Here is a 22,002-nt window from a genome sequence, read left to right as displayed (position 1 = left end):
TTGGGAAGAAACGGATTCTCATCCAGTATGAAAAACTGATATATTTCTCAATTAACATTTTAAAGAAAAAACCTGATATCCCCTCCTTCACTTACAGAAGATCACCATAGATTTAAATATTATAAATCACAATTTAGGCACAATGGTTTAAAATTCAGTTGATCATATATTTGTCACTTACATTTTAAAACAATTGCTTCAAGTCAGTTTCTCCTTCACATAACTGCCAAGACATGAATTCAGGCCTTCAAAGGGGGAAAACAGGACACAGAAGACCTAAACACAGGTCTTGGTTATGGTTCCAGCAAAGCACCTGAGCACATGCTTAGCTTTAAGCATATAAGTAGCCACTCTGAAGTCACTACTTCATATACTTAAAGTTAAGTAAGTGCTTTAGTGCTTTGCTGGAACCAAAGGCTTTGTTGGTTATAGTTCATTTACCAGTAACATTTAAAAGCATGCACATACATATATAAAAATATTGTTAATAATCTGAGATCCCACTCAGACTTTATTTTAAGCACTTCTATTATTTAAGCAGTATCTTTAACAAAAATACATAAAATTCTGAGGAAAAACCAGAACCTCTCATAAACTGAATCCCTTTGAATTTCTAGGCCGGGAGTTCAAAAACAAGAACTGCTCCACATTTTGTTTCCAGGTTGTGGCCAAACCCAGAGGAGGCCTATTTTTTTCCAGTTCTACTTCAGATGTAGTCAAAATCTTAAGAGAATGGCTGCTTTCTCAAGATTTCTGGCATTACTGCAAAAATCTCCTAAAAACAGTTTACAAAAATTCCAGTTTTCAAATCTGATACCAAACCTTTCACCTAGTCATTAAATCTGTAATGCCAAACCAAACTTAAACCCAATCTGAACAAAGGCTCCTCAACATACCTATGATTTAAAGACACCTTTGCTAAAGGTCTTTTAAAGAGAATAAATGTTGAGAAACAGTATTTGACTTTTTTTGAACAGCAGAGTACATTTCAGAAAAGCTGCCAAAGAATTATCAATTAATGAAACACTTACAGCCCATGAGTCTTCAAGAAATTAAGCAGTTCTCTATGTACAGCCAAAAAATATTTTTTTTAATTATATAGGCTACCATTTCTGACCTTGGAAAGGTTGGCAGTTTTAGCTTAGATAATTCCTAAAATATGTTGTCTTTGAATTACAGCAAGCTGTCTAGAATTTGAAGTCCCAGAGCATGTTGGAACAATCCTGCAATTCACATTCACAGATGTATATCAACAGGCCTATTTAATTGCAACTATAGTAAAAAAAACAAAAACAGACCACCCTTTGTTAACAAAGTCCTTTGTTATCTAGAGCAGTTGTCTATCCCATCATCTGTGTGCTGAACTCAACTTTGATCAAAATGTAAAATGAAAGGAGAATTCTTTCAATGATTCTGAGCATATTTTTTCTCAATTGCCAAGAAACTAACTGGGATTTCTACTCCCCCATTATAAAGGGGACTATTGTTACCTTGGAAAAGATAACTTTGGGGATGAAAATGTATTCTACTTAAGTGGACTGAGTCACTTTTTGCCCTTCTCAAAGTCTCCTGCCTTTGGAGCCTTAGTTATCTACATTCTTTAGATATTGTTGTTGGAAATACTATGTGTAGCAACACTGGAGAGAAGTTCCTGAAATTTTCTGAGAATGTGACCTTACTTCTGACCTTATCAGAAAACATCAAAAGTCTCTATCTGCAGAGACATGAAAAGGTACTCGGAAACACACTGACTCCTGAAAACATGATTTTTTCCCCCTCCTTATGCCACTTAAAGATTGAACAAAAATCACTGTGTATATAATATAAGATACAATGCCGCCTTTTTCCTTTTTATGGGATACCTTCTAACAACCTGAATATTTTTCCTATATTAAATTGGTAGTTTCTTAGATAAAACAAAATTACTATAAACCATATCATACCATCAATATTCAAGCAAAACTTCCCACTGAATTCAGAAGTACTTCTATTTTGTTTTTTGGTTTGGGCTTTTTTTAAATGTCATGTTATGATCGTACTCTTAATCTAACACTATTTCCTGTACTATGCTGATTTTGATTAGCTTTCTTCACTTATCAATAAAGCCATTTTAATAATATGCTTCTGATGATCAAAATTGGTGCAGGATCCAAATTTTCATTTTTCTGACTGTAAATAATAACTTTGACTAAAAGGGTTTAATAAAGAACATCGGATACAGGTAAAGAGTAACAAAAAGAACTACGTTTTATTTTTATAACAGGTTTGCAAAGCTGGGCACAACTCCAGAACAAAAAAAATCTATTCTGAAAGGAGCGCACCCCCTTTCTTTGTTTAACAGTTTATATTCCCTATCCCGGCCGAGAAAATCCCTCCCTTCGTTCCCCATTGGCTGGGTAATAAAAGGTTTACAACTTTCGCGACCGCCTATTACATACATTCTCTTCCACATACTACATATATAGATCCATGTTCATGCTAATAAGCGAATTTTCTATGCAAGGCGTGTGCTAATATTCTATTACCTTCTTAAGCATGCGCCTTTTAACCATAAGAAAAGAGCAAGAGGTAAAGTTTTCTTCAAGCTGACATTCTTTCACTTATCAGATAAGAAAACTTTCCCTCCCTTCTACCCTTGTCTGATAGCAGAGGGTTTACCCATTATTTTTCTAAACTAATTTCCTAATATTGGAACCATGAATTCCTTTTCTATTACTACAACTATTTTATTTCTTTTAGACTCTTAACTCTTTCATGACCAAAAGATTCCACAATTCTGAGCTATATCTTGGAAGGAATTAGAGATGTAGCATTTTGCATATCACCAATAAAATTAAATTTAAGACCCTTTTTCTGCAACTATGTCAGTATGGGCAAGATCCCAATTACTTCAGTGGAACTCAGAAGGGGCTCTATGTGGCCACAAGGGTCCGCAATAAGGCATCAATTGTAGGACTAGGCCCTGGATTTTGTAATTTCTTTCGTACAAAGTATATCCTCACATATTCCTGCCTGGTATATTAATATGTTAGTTAATCCAAATAGGCAAACTGAAACAATTTAATATTGGTTAGACCTGGGTGAAGTTTTCTGGGTTTTGCTGAAAAAATAAAATTAAAATTTTTGAAAACTGAAAAAATTTCAGGAGAAGACAAAGAGGAGAGTGCAAGGGAAGAGAGGTCAGACCTTCAGGGGTTAAAGGTAGAAAGAGGTGGGAAACCTCCCACAGGAATGGGGAAGGGAACCTCTGGGACGGAAAGAGGGGAGCACAGACGTAGAGAGAGAGTGGGAGACATCAGGGAAAAGGGGTGGGGGGATAGAAAGACCAGTGGGAGGAGGTGGAGCATGTGGAGAACATAGAAGGAATAGGGGAAAACTGGGCAGTGAGGAATGGAGCTGGGGAGGGAGAGATCAGAAGAAACAGGGATGAGAAAGAGATTTAGGGGGGAGAAGAGAAGAAGATAGATAATAGGAAAGAAAAAAGGTAGAGAAAAGAAAAATGTTGAAAGGAAAAAGGCAGAGTGAAAAATCAAGGCAGACAGTAAAATAAACTTCTCTCAACACAATCATATTTGACTCTGGACCCATTCACAACACTGTGAAGCAGCCACAATAAAGTGGACAGAGATATACAAGTATTTCTGTCATTTTTTCAAATGTTTGACATTATTAACAATGAAAAAAATATACTGTATACATGTGTCACTTTCCCCACATCCTCTATGTGAAACCGTTGTGGCTGTGGTCTGTTTTTGGAAAATGAGTACAGTACTCTGTTTGGAGAAGGACATCTCTTCCTCTGTGTTTGGAAAGTGCATTTTGGGCACTACTGCAATCTAAAATCGATGAACTAATGTATGGGTCCACCCACACAGAGCTCTTTGCAGCTTCAGAGCCTTGTGTTTTTGAAGAGCCTACCACACTGGAATTCTAATCTCATCTAGAGCTCCTAGGCACTTGTATATTATTATTGTAAACACAGTCAGAGCCATTGTACTTTGCAGTTTTATGGCAATGATTCTCAAATTACGCCCTGAACTCATAATCAGATCTCCACATCAGAATGGGGAAAAAAATAGTAATATGCAGTGGTTAGCTAAGGAAAAAAGAGGCTGTGATTCAGCACACTGCTAACATGTTAGTGCATAATCTTGTTTACCGTTGCCTTCATCCTCCTTCCCACTTCTCTCCTCTTGTTGGTCACACTCACTGTCTTCTCTTACATAGAACTTACAGTCCAGTTTCTTATAAATATGTACAGTGCCTCCCATAATGGGGCGTGATACTAACTGCAGCCTTTAGGTGCTATAAACAACAAAGAATGAAGCATTTTTTTCTAAATACCTTATGAAGGACATGGGGCTGATCTGTAATAATTTGAGAGAACTGGGTGTGCCTTGGTGATTGGAACAGTTACTGTATGGGAATATTGGATTGTTGGAATGTTTACTATGTGCATATGTTGGTTTAGTTTAATAGCCAGGCGTGTTGAGGAATTAACAGGAAGGCAACACAAAGACCCCAGGTAAAGCCACCTCCCAGTATAATTGTCAGGTGTTATTAAAGCCAATGTCTGAGCTTTTAGCTGCAAAGATACTACTTTGAGTCGCCAGCCAAATTACATTAATTGTTTTTCCAGTTCTGGGAACCAACAGATCAAACAGACTTGAAACAGTTAAACAGGCAGGCTCTGTCCAGATAGGTGGGAGGCAGTTGTCAGGGTGCTGTTCCCAGAGAAGAGACTGCCCCAGACACAGAAATGAGGTTGGAGGAATGGAGAAGTTAGGTCTTCCTAAACTTCCAGGTGGGATGGTAAGCTTTAAGAAAAAGAGATATGCACTTAGTCCTTCTATTGTTTTAAATCCCTTTTTCTCTTATGTTATTCTTTGTTCCTACTGTTCTGATTCAGCATCCCATTTTTAAGAAAGCCGTTTTGCATCAGTGTATTTACCACTGGTCACAGCTCCCAAAGGGAAGACTTGCAGGTGCTGAATCCAGTCAGGCCTGCTGGGGAAGCTCAGTCGATCCACAGGGTACTGTAGCCTGGGACATGGTATAAGTATGGCAGAATTGCAGGATTCCACCATAGGTCATGCCCTTACTTTTTCTAACACCCATAGGGGTGAGTTGGACATGCCACAGATAGTGTCAGAGGTGCAGCTATCCCTGTAACAGACATCCTTTACTTCACTTCTAAGGTTAGAAACTCTGTTTCCCCACTAATTTAAAATATTCCCTGAGACTTGCAATGTGACAGGTCAGAAGCTGATAATCAGGTGGCGCCTTGTCACAGACAGGAAGCACCTCTAGACATGCTCTCAACAGGAATTGCTAGCAGCAAGAAAGCAGGACACACATGATGTGCCTGCATGACGAAACATTCCCTTTGACCTAAAGAACAGAAAGGTGTGGAAAGGGAAGACTTGTTTTTAATTGTTCAATTAATTTTTGCTTGTATTTTTATTAGCCAAAACAATAATAACTTAACCTAATTGTTAAGAGACTGCAGAATTTGTAGCGCCCTGCCACAGAATTTAACTATCTGTCACAGAATCTGTCTCTAAAGTACCATGTATTTCTACAGGTCCTGAGTGTAGTACAGTTTTCTTTCTGGTTATGGAGGGAAAATGAGATAATGGAATGGTGGATAGGAAAAAGTGCTGTCTCCAAACTTTGTGAAATGTAAACTGTGAAAATGTGGGTCTCTTTGCTCTAAGGAAAATGAGATGGGGGAGGGACAAGTATTTTGATGTAGCTGGTTATTCTGACAGATAGGTACCGTAGGTGTAGATGGTTAATAAAAAAGAAAAGGATTGGAGGTAGGTCTGTTTATGGATTAGTGGCTCTTAAATATTATTAGTTCCAATATTAGTATGTAGATGTGTGACAGGAAAGGAGTATGAGGCTTATATTGGCAACGCAGACGTTAGAAAGGGCATGGTATGTGGCTGCAAGGCAATCTTAGGGATAAGGAGTGAAAGCAAAAAAGAGTTAAGGTTGTTTGTGGAACCCAAACTCTGTTTCTTGACCTTCAAATATTTAGGAACTTTTTATTTTATTTACAATATTCTAATTAGGTCCTCTTTTATCAAGGCATGGGGGTGTGTGTGTGTGTATCTCATGTGTTTTTATATAAAATAATGTTTACAACCTTAACTAATGAAGTTTTACATTTCAGAATTCTTAGTCTCTTTGAAGTTTTGCTGAACTACCATGACACCACACTGTATCATTACTTCTAAAATAAACAGAATCCTCAAATAAAACATAAAAAAATATCGTCAGCTTTGGGTTAAGGATGCATATCCTGCCTATGGAGCCCTTCAGGTTCCAATGCCGGAGCACAGAGATACTGAGCTCTCACCCTCTGAGATGCACTGTACACCCACTGTCCCCACACACAAGCCTGTTCCCCACAGGTCTCTGAGCAATCCTGATAAATCCTACCTGTCTCTTCAAAATCCTGCTCAAACATCATACTTCCAAGTACCTTTCTGTCTAGCTGTTCCCTCCAATACCTCCTTGCTTATCCCTCCCCCCTCCCCCCCCCAAGAGCCACCTCTCTCTCGTTTCAATTTTACATTCCCTGCTGCCCAACCTGGTTCCCAGATATATGTACAGGACAAGCTGGTGAGTCAGGGATAGAAACCCCAATTCATCAAAGCACTTAAACACAAGCTTAAATTCAGTTAAGTCAAATCTTAAAGTATGTGCTTAAGTGGTTTGCTGAATCTGACCCGGAGACAATAGGAAAATTTCCAAAACTTTTCATTTTTCTTCAAAGTGATATAGCTAGTAAGGAGGCAGAAAACCAAAGTAGCAGATTGACCAGAACTGTTTCATTGTCAGATCTTGGTGAATCCTAATTATATCATCACTAACCTGGGCTCTGTACTTTAATAAAAGTTCAGAATTGGCCTATGTCGAAGATGTTGTTAGAATCTGTCAGAGGTTTGGAGCTTGCAAGCATTGTGGTTGTTATTTTAAAAACAAACAAACAAACTCAAATGGGGGCATTTTTAAATGTTTCCTCTACAAAAGTTAGCAAGTATTTTTCTAAAATAGTTACTGAAAATTCAATTGCCGTATGAAGAGTTCTTGTGCCAAATTTGCAGACTAGGAAACTGGGAAATTTAGGGATTTGAATACTGCTTTAAGTGCAAATCTCATTGCAACTTTAACTGTAACAGTCACCTCTGATGCCTTCAAAAGAAGTGACTGGTGATGTACTTTGAGAGTTGGACATTCAGATACTCCTTTACATTTTCTTTGGTACCTAACCATTTCACTGCAGGGATTACAAACAAAGAAGTCTGAAAAGGTATGCAAGTCTGAGACATTTGCAAGGTATGCTTTCTTTGTCCACACATTTTTCACATTTCTTCAACTTGATGCCAATGGTGAAGTTGACAATCTATGCAGGCTTGGCCAACAGATCTCAAAAGTATCTTCAACTGGAGTTCTGTATCTGGACTGGAGTAGTATAAATCAGAATTGCCTGATTTATGGATTTAACAAGATCTTTTGTGTGTGTCAACTAGATTAGAAGTGCGGTAATCACAGTTATTTGGTTGAAAGATTTTTACAAGATCACCAGGATTATGTATGTCTTTAAAGTTCCCTAAACCACAGCTACCTGGCTTACAGATTTTACAAACTGCCACATTGTCTGCAGAGCTTTGAAGGTCCTTGAATCAGAGCCATTTGTTTTACAGAGCTTACAAATTCTAACGGGCAAGCCTATAGTGCTAGTAAATTCTGTAAAACAGATGAACTCCTTTTGGACCAAATGGATCTCTGAAGTTCAGATTTCCATAGTGTGTAACTCCTTTTTTTTTTTTTAAATTCTACCATATCAAAAATAATCCCATAGAGTAAAGCTCATGTAGAAATAGTGATTGACACAAATCTAAAATGAAATTTCTAGACTATGCTGTTTTAGAAAGAGGGCTTAATGGAAAAGCATGAGAACACAAAGTGAAAGATGGCACTTTCAAAATCCCTTATGGAGGAAAAAAATGCCTTTTCTGATTAGCTTTTGAATTGTCATCAGAAAGTTCTGAGTTAGCTAGGGAACACACATCGACATTTCAAAAGAAACTACTTGTAAAAAAAAAATGGCTATCAATTTAGAAGGGGCTCGTAATTATGCTTACAATGGAGAGCAAGTTACAACCCTAAAGCAATGAATCTCTCCAAAATTTTAGCAAGGGCTCTCACTTCCTTAAGGCATAGCATGCAATTAGGCTAGTGTATAGTGAAAAGTTGGTCTTCTATTAACTATCTAAAAAATTGATTCAGTACTTTATCTCTGGTTAACCCACAAACTGATGCAACACATACCAAAAAAATCACATTTTTTCCTTGTAAAATATTTTGCTAATGATATGTGAAGAACACCAGTGTATTTGTTCTAGTCACAGTGCACCAACCAGTATAGTAGGCTGTACTGTCATTTCCCAAAACAAAGACCGGTTTGCAGCAAAAATCTTCCTTGAATCTTTAAAATGCTGATACTGAAATAACTAGTTCTAAACTTTTTTTTTTTTTTTTTTTTTTTTAAACTTTCAATAAAATTTCCTGGCAGCCTACAATTCTGAATGTCTGAAGAAGCCAAAGAGATTAGATTAGTTCTGACTAATTTTCCCTAATGAGCATTGCTCCTGTGTTGAAACCATTGTTTATGTTCTTTTGTTGTTATGTAAGACAGAGGCCTAGTAGTTTTGTCTATAAGATTAGGTTAAAGGCTTCATTCAAAATTGTCTCCTGAGAACAGAATATACAGAAGTAGTTTAAGAATTCAGCAAGGACTGTGTGCCTGTCTAGAAAATTGAAATAAAAGCTGGGAGAGAAAAAGAGGAGGCAAAAAAAACCCAGATGAAATCTGAAGAAAAAGCAGTAATAATGGCAATTAGCATGCTACCAAGATAAGAAGAGAAACAAAAATAGAAAAGAACAAAAAACCCTTGGGGGAAGTGCACAGAGAGGAAGAACTAGGAAAAGCAGATAAAAGAAATGAAGGAACAGGAACTGAAGAAGTGTAATTATGGAGAAGAGGGATGTGGAAATATTATAGAAAAAAGTTAAGAAAATAATAAGACATGAGGGTTTTTTTTCCCCTCTAATTCTCAGTGAATTTTGAGTTTAGCCTGGAAATCCTATACACAAGTGAGAGAATTCACTACTATAGTTTTTAATCTTTCTTGAGTAAAGCTGGTTAACTGGTGGTGAATTATGACCACTTCTCTTAACTATAATGTAAAATAATGTTTGTTTGTTTTAGGGAAGGAGGACAGCAGACAAACTTGTGGAGATCAATCCATTGCAGCTGTAGAAGAGGTTGGTTGCTAAACCTCTTAGCTCTATTATGAGTTCAGTACAAATATTTTGCTTTTCCAATCTGACAATGCCAATTATCATCAGAGCACAGTCTTCCATTCTCCACTATAGTAGGTACAAATGTTGAGTGGAGTAGCAAAAAATCTTCTCAGGATGGAAGAATATTTTAATCTACTTCCACCCTCCTGCCACTATTAGGTTTTTTTAAAAAAACGCCTATAAACCAACAGTTTATCCCATTCCCCCTTCTTCCCCAAAGTCACTGCTGCATGCAGCCTCACCTGAAACACACTTCAGCTCCCTCTACAGGGTGAACAGAAAGAAGCATGCACAGAACCAACCTCCTGAAAACAGGGACTGTATCTTTGCCAAACTATGTATCCATAAGCTGGCTCTCACACGATAGCTCAACATGCTATCAGTTTAACCACCAGGCTGACCCAAAGCCTGACATTCTCTTAACATATTTAGCACATTGTAAATTTTGCAAAGAAACACACACACTGAGTAATGAGTACAGACTATGTGGGGAAGAACTGGATCCTGAAATTGGCAATGTAAATCTCTATTCACTCAGGTCTCTTTAGCATTGGCTATGGGTAGGTAACAAAAGGAGAACAGATAAATGGGCAATATTTTAATTAAGCTATTTAGAGAGGAGAATTGATGGTTTGTGTTTGTATGTTTTTAAGAGGCACCCAGATGCTATTGTTTTGGGCGTTGTAGACTTAAGAAATTTAGATCCAGACCTACACTAACAGCTGAAGAGTCTACCCTCTATAATGTCTAATCTGTGGGTAGAAATTAATATACATGATAAAAAATAAATTGTACCTATCAAAAAAAAACCATATGTTTTACAGTCATCTTCTAGGATATAGTCTCTATGCAAGATAGATGCAACATAAAGTTGTATTGCATGAAGTAAGATCCAACAATGAATCTTTAAACAGCTGGGCACAAAATGCCTTGCAAACCAGAGGTACTATGGTAAAAGTCACAAATAATGTTCATTATAAAAGGAAAGGAAAATAATAGCAGTGAGTGTTATCCAAAGTAATCAAAGTGCTGTACTTCCAAGAATAGTTAAAGAAACTTAGCATGCAAAAGGAATGCTTAATACTAAAAACCAAATATTTTTAAAGTAATGTCTGAATTAATAATTTTAAATATCAATCCAAAGGACAAAAGCACAATTTTGGGAAGAGCAAATATAACCGAGAAAAATGTCAATTCTACAGAGGGAAATCAATGCCAAGAGAATGACTGCAGAAAAATAATCAGTTGGGGCCTGAGTGATAGGAAAAGCATTCTAACAGCAGAGTTCTCTCAACCTCACTGTACATATGAATCTCTTTAATGGCATAAATCTTTTGATTGGAATATGAATGTTTTCCAGGTCTTCCATTTTACTTCATTATGAATCTACTAATCCCATTCGGACCCTTTTTATTAAGTGTAGAATGTTCGGTATGTTAATCATAAAATAGATTTAGTACTCTCTGGCACAAATAATGGTAAATCATCTTTGAGAATCAAAGTTAATAGAAGCTTGAGGAAGAGATTTAGCACTGCAAAAGTCATCCTCAATACTTACTTTCTGAGGATTTCCGAAAGTTATGCAATGCACAAATAAAAACAGGAGAGCATACTGGAATTGAGCAAGGGAAGCTACTTAGATATTTATTTTGTGAGCTTAGACATAAGAGACTCTAAACATACAACGTTATTTGATCTAAAAAATTTAACAAAAAACAACTAGCTGGCTAACCTGAGGGGAGACTCAGTTTTGATTTCCATCTTGCTCACTGGTTCCTCAAAACAAGATAGCTTGAGACAGCTATAAATGTGCCACGGACCTGAAAGGCAGCAGAATTTGGTCCAGATGTGTGGAGGGGTGGGAAAAATAAGTGAAGCAGGTTCCTCCTGTTGCTCAACAGCAACTACTCTGGACAATTAAGGAGCATCCTTGATGGACTCTGAAGGGAAACCTTTCCAGTCCTCTTATAACTGCTACTAATATCTCATAAGTATGCAACAAGCTTTGGCTAGAAAGATACTGCAAGCAATTCACAAACTCACCCACAACTGGAAGGGAGCCTTTTCTAAAGTAGAATGCGGAATTTATTCTGCACTAACAATTTGGTCAGGAGACTGGGATAGATATTCCTACTCTTGTGATCAGTATCATTAAATATCCCACAGTAAGTAAGTAATCAGTAAGGAGTTGGTCCTTCATCTTAGCTAAATGAGAGACCTCCAGAATCCTACCACAATGTCAGGGCAAAGACTTTTATATGGTCTCAAAAGAAACCAGTGACTTATCTAAGGGAGCAGAAGGAGTCAGTGTCAAATCGAGGATTATGAATTCAGGAATTGCTGACTCCTTATTCTGTGTTTAGACTATTAGACCACGGAATCTCGGCCTCTGTGGCAGAGATACACTGTTCCCAATTCTCACTGCAGCCCAAGGAGGTATAGGGTCCTCAGCACTGGGCCATAAGGCAGCACTTCTTCTCAGATCAGTGTAGGTTTTCTTTGGAGGTCTCCATTAGACTACAAGCTTTTGGAATTAACAGCCAGGTAACCTGACTGCAATTCTTGATTAGATACATGGTGACTTAAAAATAGGGGAGTAGGGCCAACATGAAGATCCTAGTGGTTCCAAAAAGCATGCAGAGGAACACCATAGGTGAAACTGGAACATACAATGATCTTTGTAATGTATTATCCCAACTGTCTATTACACAAACAAAAGTGGGGAAAACGCAGTCTGCTGAATGCCCTAGATGACTGCTTGCTCCAAATCTCCTTTAATACTTATGGAATTTGACTTCCACTTACAATATTTGAATACAGATTTCTTCAGGCAAATTGTATGTGAGGAGTCCATGTGGTTTATTAAAGTGACATTCAGCCAGGCTAAGGCCAGCATGACGGATTAAGTGGAAATATCACAAGAGCTGCAGAAACTTTGCCTGGAGATGCTAGAGAAGATGGCAAACCGCTGTTTCAAGTTCAGAAATGAGGGTGTCATGGCCAGGTTCACCTTCCTGCTGTCTCACCCCTGCTCCTGGCCCGGGGGGGGAGCGAGACCTGCAAATGCTCCCGCTAGTGTAACCCGGAGTGAAGCGCCTGCCTGTCTCTTTCACGGACTGGGCGCTGGTTTTACCCTCCTCGTGCGGCCCCAGCAGTGCTCTTCATTCCAAGGCTCGGTGTAAACACGCCCCTCACCGGAGCGGACCCAGACACAGCCCCGGCAGAAAGCGAAGTGACTGAGCCGCCTTCTCCTCCTCCTCCCCCCACCCTCGGCCGTCAGGGAAACACACGAGCTGCAGAGGAAGTTGCTTGCATTGCACGAAGTCTTCCTCCTCCATCGAGGGAGGAGGGCAGGAAGGGGCCGGCCTTCGCTCGGGGAAAAGGGGACAGACAGACACTGCGCGCGACGGGGAAGAGCCGAGGATGCAAAACAGGGAACCGCACGGAAGCCACCGGGGGGTGGGGGGGGAGCAGCAGCAGCTTGTTTCGGCATCATGGCCCCGTCCCTCGAGCTGTCCCTCCTCAGCTCCCGAGCCCCCCCGCGCCGCAGAGCAAGGCCACAGAGGGCGGGGGGGGGGGTGGAGGAGACACGCACTGAGGCGGTAACTTTGGGGGACAAGTGCCCGGTGCCGGAGGGGACTCACTTACCCATGTTGCTGCCGGGGGGCGAGCTGTCGGAGTCCTGAGGGGGGCAGCCGCCTGCGCCTCTATCCGCGGCCAGGGACGGAGGGACACGCGGGAGCAGCAGGGAGCTGGCTGCTGCAGCCGGCGGCCAGAGCTGGCCGAGGGGGAGGAAGGCGGCGGCGGCGGCGGCAGCAGCAAGTGCCTGTCCCCGGCGGCTCGGGCTGCGCGCGGCGGAGCCGGTCAGAGGCAGGGGAGGGCCGGTGACGGGCTCTGCGGAGGGTGGCCGGATCCGTGCGTGGTCTGGTCGGGCCCGGCCAGCCCAGGCGCTGCTGCTGCTGCTGCTGCTGCTGCTGTCGGGAGGGGAGGCGGAGGAGAGTGAGTGGAGCGGAGCTCGCTCGCTCGCTCGGCTCGGGCGGTGTGTGTGTGTGTGTGTCTCACTCTCTGCCCGCCCCGCAGCCGCTGCTGTGTCGATTGGATTATGAGTCAGTCCGTGTAGTACATCCGGGCAAGGCCCTCCTCTGGAGACAGAGACTCCCGCCCGCCTGCCCGGCCCAGCGAGCGACACCCAGAGAGACCCGGGAGGAGGAGCTGCGGAGGCAGCAGCACGCAGCGGCAGCAGAGATGCACAGTAGCAGCGCTACTGAACTGAGGCAGGGCTGCAGAGAAGTAGCTGCTTGGGCGGCTTTCTTCCCTCCCCGCCGCTCCCCTGGGGCTGGCCCCCAGGCGGGCCGTGCAGCCGGAGCGCCTGGGCTTTCACTCCGAGCCCGTGCGGGTTCTGCGCCTGCCGCCGCGCTGTGGGTGACTAGCCATGCCATGGAGACACGCCTGCAGTAGGAACCCGGGGGGCAGCTGCGGCGGGGGGGCTTTGAAGACCAACTCCGTCCGCTCCTGTCCAGATCGATACAGTCAGTGCAAGGGGCTTTAGAGACCAGCCTGTGCAAGGCTCCTCACCCACAGGGAGAGGATTTCGAGCAGTTGTCATTTGGTATCCGTGTGGTGATGATTATTCATGGGCTTGCTGCTTGAAAATCATACTAACTAACATGTTAAGGCAGCCCGAGAAAACGAGGGGAGGAGATTTACATGTAACATTTTGATATGCGAGACTATAGTAGGTCATCCTGTAAGGTGTGTAGCGCTTGCACTGCGGGATGTAGTGTGCAGAGTCCTAAAGGCCCTTCTACCCAGGTAATTGCATCTCTTTTTAAAAAGATCTTATACAATAGGTTCATATTCCACCCTTGCAGACAGAGCCTTGTTGAAAATTATTCAAGACTCATTTTTTTAAAAAAGTTTTCCCCGCCACAGGAACCAGCATCGGCTGGTACAGCCATGTTACAGTTTTTACAGGTTTTAAGACTTTTTTGTAAAAATGGCTTCAGGACATTGGCTAGTCTTCCACAGTTGGAACCCAATCTAGTAAACGGGTCTAAAGTGATATTAACTCGTTCTGATCTATTGTGACAAGGAAAAGCATGTTTGACCCATGCTGTGAGATCCCATTTTTAATTTGTTAAAATTAATTGCAGAAGAATAAATGATTGATTATTTCCTCTTTAAAAAAAAAACTTTAAGCTATAATAATGACACTTGCAACACTTCCATCCCTTTGACTCCTAAACCTCTGCTAACCAAAGCAAAAAAGAGGAAATTAATCATTTTTTTAAAAATCAAAACTAAAACCCTACCCCAAGCAGAGCTTTGACCCTGAAAAAGGAGATGAGCCAGAGACTTCATGACATCTGCTATGGACTTCACTATTGCTGTTGATTTTACATGGACGGTGCTCATATATTACTGTGATGGTGGCAGTATAAAACCTTAATATACATAGAATGTCCAAGGTGTGCATGACACTCACAGATACAAGATTTTTACAAGGTCTTCACCCAAAGAGTTTACAATCTAATTTGTACAGATAACACAAATAAAGACAATGCTTGGTTTTGTTTTTGTTTTTTTATTTGTTTGTTTTGAATGTTTAAAGCAAATTGACCTCTTAATGGTGTGCTTTTAATACAAAGCCAAATTTCCTTCTCAGTTAAAATGGTACAATCCTGAGATCAGTGGAGTTGCACCATTGTAACTGAAAGGAGATTTTAAACTACAATATAATGATGTGACTTACCTTCTATTTTACTGGAGGACAGAACAATCTTTGGAGGATTTGGAATATGACATCACTGCAGGAGGTTGAAAGCTGAGAAACAACTGTCTCTTATTTTAAGACCAACTCCACATTCCCTTTTATTTGGAGCAGAGCTATACCTCAGGTTGTAATCTGCATGAAGTCACATTCCAGGTCCTCCAAAGACTGCCAGAGCCTTCTGGAGAGGAAAAAAGCGAGTAAGACTGGAGTTAATGTAATAAAAAAACCAACCCCTGCCTCCCAAAAAACACTTCTTGAGCTGTCTTCATACATCATAAAGGAGAACAAAGAGTACATTATGCTGTGTTTTGGATTTTGACTTTAAAATGTCAGCAAGTAGCTGTGGGACAATTAGGAGTGTGTAGTCACACAGCACTCCTAAATCTCGCACAAATATGAACTTGTTTTGCTATGGCAGGGAGCTGTTGGGAGCTGTTCTCTGATTATGAGATTTGCTGTCATAAAGAAGAGGAAGTGAAGACTAGAAATACTCTGAATAGGAGCAGCAGATAAAACCAGGGATCTTTATGTACTTTTTAATTTGCCTATTAGCAGCTGCTGCAAAAGAATTGACAGTGGTAAAGATTTTTCCCAAAAAAACACATTGTGGATCAAACTGGATTTGAACAAAAGTATGACACTTATAACAAGCTAGATGGAGTGATTTTGAACAGGAAGCAAGAATCTGATTTTCTTTAATTGCCTTTATTAGAAATAATTTATAAATAAAGATGCCTTTCACTAAAAAAGAAACATTTGTGGGGGTAGGGGAAATGAAAAGAAGATGAAGTATCAGATTGGATTTTTAGGTGAATTTTGTGATGAAAAGAATCAATGTCCCTTTCTAAAATGGAAGATAGGCAAAACATCTGACAAATTCCTATCGCATAAATAAAACCACATGCTTTGCTGAATCTGAACCATAAATATTAGAACTGAAATTTGAATGCTTCTAAACAAAAAGATATGAGACCACATGACAGACTCTGAGTGTGTGAAGGGGTTATTGGATTGCAATTGTCCCCGCCCCCTCTGAACATCTGGTCTCTGTAAAACTGGATATGAGATAGAAAAATACTTACTCATAAGGACTTCATATTATTTTTGTCTGCAGCTTTTCTTCTGGAACCATTATTTTTGTAAAATTAGTAGGATAAGCATCATTAAATACTTGAATTTTTTTCCAGTTCTTCCACATTAGTATGTACTTTTACCTGAATAATTACCTAAGAATAGTAAGACAGAATATGAATAATTGGTGCTTTGTAGGGCCATTTCTGCTTATTTTATTTGTATGTTAGTCCAATCAATGGGACAACTCATGAATAAGGCAAGAAAAAATAGGATCAGGAACCTCACATTACAACAGCAACTTCAACCATATCCCTAGGAAATACCATTAGCCCTTTTGTCTAGGACCCAACCACACCCTCCTGATTGTTTCTTCTTATTAAGAAATTACACTTTTATGACTACAAAGGATAATGGGATAAATCAAGGAACGATTTATCAGCCATTTTGTGGAATACAGACCAAATTAGTTTGAATCGTTGATTTAAATCATTATAACCTTATGATTCACTAGAACCTGTTCCCTTTGAAGTGAATGGAATTTTGCCATTGACTTCACTGGGAATATATACTGGCCCAATGTGTATACCCATTTGTGTTTATACATTCTGTATGTATTTACATGATCAACTGATATGGAAAGCTAATACACTAATCTTTTTTAGTAAAGTATTTGAAAAAATCACTTTAAAAGTTGCACATAAGCTGCATGGTTTTGTAACTCTTTTTCCTAGTGTTTTAAAATTGCAGATTGTTTAAATAGTAACTTGATTAATTTTTAATCTGCAGTTTGCATAATTTGATAGTTGATATAACATAGAGATTCTGAAATGATCCTAGAAGTAAAAAAATTCCTGTATCCCTCTGTCCAGCCAACTCCTCATCTATTTTCAGATCTCATCTAAAAATAAATTTTTCCTCCCTTGTCTTTGCTTCTTAGTTTCTTTATCCCTCAGCAATACTTCTTTTTTACTTGAACTTGGTAGCTATGTCCCAAATGTTTCTCTCAACTTGAATAGGAAACAAGAGATCATGAAAGCCTCTCTTCACTAATCTAGATCTGTAGAATGGCGGAATGCGCTGGCAGGATTTGGCAGATGCCCTTCTTCACAATTTTATCCTGTTTTCAAATCCATGGCATAAACCAGAGCAAAATAGTGCTGACCAAGACCCTGATCCTGGAAAGACCACATGTGTTTAACTAGACTTCAGTGAACCTGCTTGCACGTTTAAAGTTAAACACTTAAGTCTTGGGATCAGGGCATTATCTGGTATAGGTGCCTCTTTTATACTGTGAGCACGTCCATGTGGGTTTTCAGTGAGCAGTGTCTCCTGAGAGAGTCCAGCTTCCAACCTGCTGCAAAGAGGGAACTGCAACTTTGCAGATGGTCTTGTTCTCTGATAGATTCCAGAGAACTGCACAAATCTCAGGGGAATCATTGGATTCTTTGGACTGAACCTGCTGTTGCTTCTCTGGAGAGGGCAAACACTGTGTCTCTTCCATCTGGCCCACCATGAGGAGGAAATTGGTCAGTTGGAAATACCTCGGGCCTGTCCCTTGTCTAGTAGTTTTCATCAGGGCCAAGAGGGTATAAAATGCTACCAAATCAAAACGGTAGTATTTTTGCAGGGACAAAGTAGGTGAGGTAATACATTTTATTGGAGCAACTTATTTTTGCACTCCTTTTGCCCTGGTGTAAATGATTACATAAGATGTAGTGCGAGAGAGAATCTCCAAGAGAGGAATTTACAGTATCTTATAGACATGGGAATAATGTACATAAGGGAGCCTCATTATTTATAAAGTTTTGTGGGATACAATTTGAATGAAAAACTAAATAATTGTGCGTTATTTTTATGAAGTGTTAGCAACTATGAAATATAATGGATTAAGATGACTGGGAAGGCCTATGAGCATTTCATTAATTTTAATGAAATGATTGTGCGGTTGAAGATAAATCAAGAAAAAAAATAATTAAAAGCAAGTGTTTGGGGGAAACTGGGAAATAGAAGCAACGTATTATGTTTCTAGTAGGGTTAAGGGTAGAAATAAAAAAGAACAAGGTTATAGCACATTAAATGCACCTGAGGGTCTGGTTTAATTCCTTAGTGGAGTGGAGAAAGAGTGTGAGAGGCCCTTTAGAAGATAGTGACACAGATGTGACTTCCTGGTGCTCAACAATGAAAATTTGTCCCTCACAGAGAAAATAGCATGAAAATTGCACTTTGAATTAAAGAATTATGGAACAAACTTATGCAGCCAGCAATGTACCTGTGCTCCCAGCCATTGAGGAAGGTTTAAAGACCTGCATTAGAACAATGAAAATTGGGTCACTGTGACCTTCCATCTACTGCATATCACTTTATGAATTTTCCTTTTCATATTCTGTATCAGCTTCAAAGGCTCAGCACATCTCCTCGCCCCCGGCTTAGTTCTACTTTGAAAACTTCTAGCATGTGTTCTCTCACGCAGTGTGGCTCAATTCAGAAGAGCTGAGAAGGATGATAGGCAGAAGAGAACAGACACTGGATGCTGTTCCACTAGTGGCAAGAACACACTGGCATTCAGGTTTGTTTCTCTTAACAATGAGAGAAACTCACTCAACCCTGTTGAGATATACACCCTTAAGATTATTATAAAATGAAGGTTCTCAGCATTTGCTTTCTGGGACTGTATCTGGTCCATGCTGAATACTGTCATCTAATTTTAGTCATGCACAATGATCATGGTTTTTAATAAACCTGGTTTGGCCATGTTTAAGTTATAGAAATGTGAAAATAATTAGATTACTGTATATGCAGTGTTGTGAATCCATAAAGCACAAATATATCACTGCTAATATGTATTCATCTCATATAACTGATGTCTGCTTTGGGACCTGCTGGAAGTATGCTGTGAATTACACACACACTCTGAGCATGCCTGTCAGACTGGGCCCATACAAATGACTTATGCGGCTGAACGTCTATCTGCCCCCAGTTTAAGGATCACTAGCAGAGATAGGCATCTATCTCCAAGAGAGGTACAAGGCTTCGCACACACCTCCCCATTCCCCCTGGTCAGTATCTCCCATTGGCTAATTTAGGCAGCTTCCTGCCTAGCTTGCTGGGTTTGTGCTCTAAAGCACTTGTCTCTCCCCAGTCGTTGTATAGGAGCCGAAGCGCCTAACTCAGGCTTTGTGGATTGTAGTGTTCCTGTAATTTTTCCAGGCACCACTATACTTGGCGTCACAATGCCTAAGTTCCTTCATGGATCTGGGCCTTACTGCCTATCTGAAATTTGGCAAACCAACCCATAACTAGTAGTACTGATTGTGAAATCAATAGAAATCCAGGATAGATAGATATGTCACTAAGTAAAGCTGGGGAGATGGGGGGAGGGGAATTTCCACAAGGATAATTCAGTGACTTTCTTGACCTGAGGAATACCAAGAAAGGAAGGAATTAGTGGCACTCAAAGAGGCCTTTGTAGATCTGGATGCACTGCTTCTATTCCAGCTGTATGGCACAATACATTTAATTATGGACAAATGACAACCAGGCAAAAGAGTTCTGGAAAATGAAATTCAAGGCAAGAAACACTAGCAAACCTATGGGGAGCATTAATGAGCTTGAAAAGGGAATCTGATTTCACAGTGTTGAAAAATTATGAGTTAGAAGTATAATTTCTTTTGAAATACTTTTTGGACCCTGTTTTATGCCTAGTTCTTTTCATCTGCTTTTCTTAAAATGTGCTTAGAGATATTTGATTAGTCTGAAAAGGTAGCTTTGCTTATAAGGGTACTTTCAACATAAAAATAATATTTTTAAAATTCTATATTTATGTTTATAATACTCCTATTATTAAATCCAGAGATTTTTAAAAAATCAAATCAATTTATATTTTACTATTTTGTGTAGTTTATTTGCTTTTTGCATTACAGTCAACCTAAGCTGTGATACAGAAGGATCTATCACCAGTAGCTTACAAATTTCTGATATGTTTAACACTGTGGTATTTAAGCACCATATCCAAGAATTATTAGAAGCTCTAGTGCAGTCTAATTAAGACCAATTTTTTTTTTGGGCTCATCCCTAGATGTTGCGTTTCTGAAGGATAATTTTAGGTGCTGATTCCAAAGGAAATATATCAATCCTCCACCTTTCTTGGAGGAAAGACTCAAATATCTCACTGTATTCTGGACATGGCAAGACTTGAGCTCAACCTGTGGCAGTATCAAGGAGACCCATTGCTGAGGTCCCTCGACTAATACCTTAAATGCAGCAAATTGGCAAATGCTGAGTGGGACCCCATGCACTGTGCAACCCTTTAATCTGGGAGAGAGGCAGCAGCTGACTTCAGCTCCGCTCCAATCTACTCTTCCTGGTACAGTTTATCCTCCTCTTCCACTCCACAGGTAGTTCTGGAGGTCAGGATAAAGCATCACCTTACTCTGTGGATGCAGGCAATATCTCTACTTTCCAGCAAGTGTGTAATAAGTGAGAGTTAAGAATTGGAGGTGGGAAGGGAGAGTGTATGTGTTTTAACCTTCTGACAATATTATTTGCCTGAAACATCATCAATCTACACTAAATTTAACTTGACTCTTTGCTAGTGATGAGTGAACCTCAAAAGGTTTGTCAGTTTAGTCCCTGTAAAAACTCCAAAGTTTGGATGTTTATCTGACTCTTCCAGACCTCTTGAGTCTGCCCAATTAGGGTGGAAATACCATGAGAACAAGCTCTCTTGCAGTGTTTTATTTTATTTTTTTAAATGGCAAGCTTTACAGACCATGTTCCCTGCCCCCATAAAATCACAATCTAAATGAGACAAAATTCAGAACAATAATTAGGATAGGGCATGGGGATTACTGATGAGAAGAAGAAGGAAGGTGAGCTTGCTTAAACAGGTGGGTTTAGGGAAGGATTTGAAAGAAGAGAGAAAAGGTGGTTGGTAGATGAAGATTAAGGAGAATGTGGGAGCTCAGCTTGATAGAAGGTGCAATGACAGGAATGGAAGGAAACTAGAGAAGGAGTAAGGTAAGAGGACTGTGATGTGCATAGGGGAATAGGTGGTACAATGGTATGGGGCAAATAACTATAAAGGTACATATATGGCAAGATTATTTAGAGCCTTGCAACTAATGATGAAGAGGTGGAATCTGATGCAGCAAGAGACAAGAAATCACTGGAAGAATCCAAAGATGGGGTGATGTGGACAGAGTAGCAGGAAAGGAAGATGGCTTTCACAGGGATGTTTGTAGACAGTGGAGTGTGGGGAGTTGAGAAACCAGATGGGAGAATATCTAGGCTATAACTCATCAAGAGAAGACTAAGACATAGACAAGGGCTTGAGTGGAGGAGACAATGAGGAAAACAGGAATATTTATGCCCCACTGGAGTAAGTTACAAAAAAGGCATAAAGAAATGAATAAAAGTTATAAAACAAATCCAAATGTTGTCAGACCCATTTTATTTCAGTGAGTTTTAGCTGAAGGTCTGCGTCATCCCTTGTTTTACTAGAACCAGTTAGCCTGTGGGCTACTAGAAAATGAAGGAACTGCCAATTTTACCCATTTGTGATGGAGTGTTCATTCCACACCAGCCTGGAAGAGGTTAATGAGGCTGAAGAGGGGCCAGTTAACCAGCTGGGCTATAGCTGAGGGGAATTAGTTGGGTCAAGTAATTCTCTGAGTGGCCACAGTGCCCAAATGAGAAGGAACAGTCAGAGCTAGGGTAAAGTCAGGAAGCTGGCAACAGAAAATGGCTGCAGGGAAGTGATCTGCAGCCACTCCCTGGCA

At 40.1% G+C, this 22,002-nt stretch overlaps 1 protein-coding gene across 2 annotated transcripts in view; it reads right to left on the bottom strand.

Annotated features, from left to right (window-relative positions):
* Positions 1 to 13,394, bottom strand: part of RAP1GDS1 (Rap1 GTPase-GDP dissociation stimulator 1) — a 162,961-nt gene extending 149,567 nt beyond the window's left edge. For both annotated transcript variants that reach the window (XM_067557218.1, XM_067557220.1), the window contains exon 1: positions 13,027 to 13,394. In XM_067557218.1, the coding sequence (XP_067413319.1) occupies positions 13,027 to 13,030 (4 nt within the window). In that variant the 5' untranslated portion in view covers positions 13,031 to 13,394. The remainder of the gene's footprint in view (positions 1 to 13,026) is intronic.
* Positions 13,395 to 22,002: the final 8,608 nt, after the last annotated feature.

The sequence above is a fragment of the Emydura macquarii genome, unplaced genomic scaffold (assembly GCF_026122565.2).
Source record: "Emydura macquarii macquarii isolate MOO-44397 ecotype Brisbane River unplaced genomic scaffold, CSIRO-AGI_Emac_v2 contig_1790, whole genome shotgun sequence".
Lineage (NCBI taxonomy): Eukaryota > Metazoa > Chordata > Testudines > Chelidae > Emydura > Emydura macquarii.
The sequence above is the reverse complement of the archived record's forward strand: the minus strand, read 5'-3'. Positions and strand labels throughout refer to the sequence as shown.